Source organism: Cyprinodon variegatus, unplaced genomic scaffold, assembly GCF_000732505.1.
Source record: "Cyprinodon variegatus isolate N-32 unplaced genomic scaffold, C_variegatus-1.0 Scaffold81, whole genome shotgun sequence".
Taxonomy (NCBI): Eukaryota; Metazoa; Chordata; class Actinopteri; order Cyprinodontiformes; family Cyprinodontidae; genus Cyprinodon; species Cyprinodon variegatus.
The window spans coordinates 741303-742492 of NW_015150534.1; the positions used below are offsets into that span (position 1 = coordinate 741303).

The window sequence follows — 1190 nt, forward strand, 5'->3', positions numbered from 1 at the left end:
TCCATTGTAAGATCACACTGCAAAAAATCTGAATCTCGATAAGTCATTTGTTCTTAAAATAAGTGCATTTGTTCTTGAATTGAGGAGGTAAAATAGACCTTTTGCCAATGGAACAGGTCAATTTACACTTAAAATAAGAAAACACATTTGCATTGTCTTATTTCAAGTGCATATTATCTAATTATCTTATTTTAAGAGTAAAAATACTCATTCCATTGGCAAACTATCTCATTTACCTGCTCAAATTAAGGGTGAATACACTTAATTTAAGAAATTTTTTACTTATTTCTAGATCGTTTTTGCAGTGCAGTAAAACTCAACTTTATTTCGATCTTACCTAGTCATAAATTGTTTCCTTTACAAACTCTCTTGACCGATGTGCAGAGAGGAACAGGTTAAAGCCTCAACTTGGCAGGTTTAAAAATCACAGAGTCTGAGTAGATTACACTGGAGATTTCTGACAATATTGTAGAGACATGGGCGGTGTTGGTGCATGTACTGTTTCTCATACATGCAGATTTAAATGCAATAAAAAGCAGTTAAATTCTGTCTTATCTCCAGCAGTAGCAATACCCCTGTGCCTTAAGGTGTATGGCAGTAATTATATTTAGAAATTGCGGAAAACAAAGAGAAAATAGAAAATGTGTTTCTCGATAAGTTATTGGTATGAAATTCTTTTTATTTGCAAAGAATTGCTTTTAACCTAAGAAATTCAACTAGTAAGTGTTAATGAGAAATTGTTTTTTGCAAAAGCCAAACAAGATTTGCCAATTAAGTGCAAATTAAGCTATATCCTCTTACACTTAAATTCAGATGTCATCAGCAAAAGTGTGTTTTGAAAGCTAATGCCATCTGGGTTTACCTACAAACCTAAATATTTATATGGCAGAGTGAATTCCTCTTTCTCTACTTCATGCATACTTGACAAAAATAAGCAATGAATAACACAATCAAACAAGGATTTTAAAGTAGCAGATTTCACTAAACTCAAGCATTCCTTTGATTTTCTACAGGCTGTCAAGGATGCAGCACAGCCAGCTTTTGAAGTAGAAGTACAGCCAGTTGTAGAAGTACAGGTAATTTTAGAGGTGTTTGTTTGTACATTAGAGTAAGTGCATTATTTCTAGTGTAATAAGCATTTAAAGGAATAGTACACCCAAAACATGATTAGCCTTCATTTTCTACTCACC

At 32.9% G+C, this 1190-nt stretch overlaps 1 protein-coding gene across 1 annotated transcript in view; it reads left to right on the top strand.

Annotated features, from left to right (window-relative positions):
- LOC107083713 (protein ENL-like) overlaps positions 1–1190 on the top strand; it is a 15969-nt gene that overhangs the window by 4977 nt on the left and 9802 nt on the right. The window contains exon 3 of the mRNA XM_015373135.1: positions 1014–1076. Within this exon, the coding sequence (XP_015228621.1) occupies positions 1014–1076 (63 nt within the window). The remainder of the gene's footprint in view (positions 1–1013; positions 1077–1190) is intronic.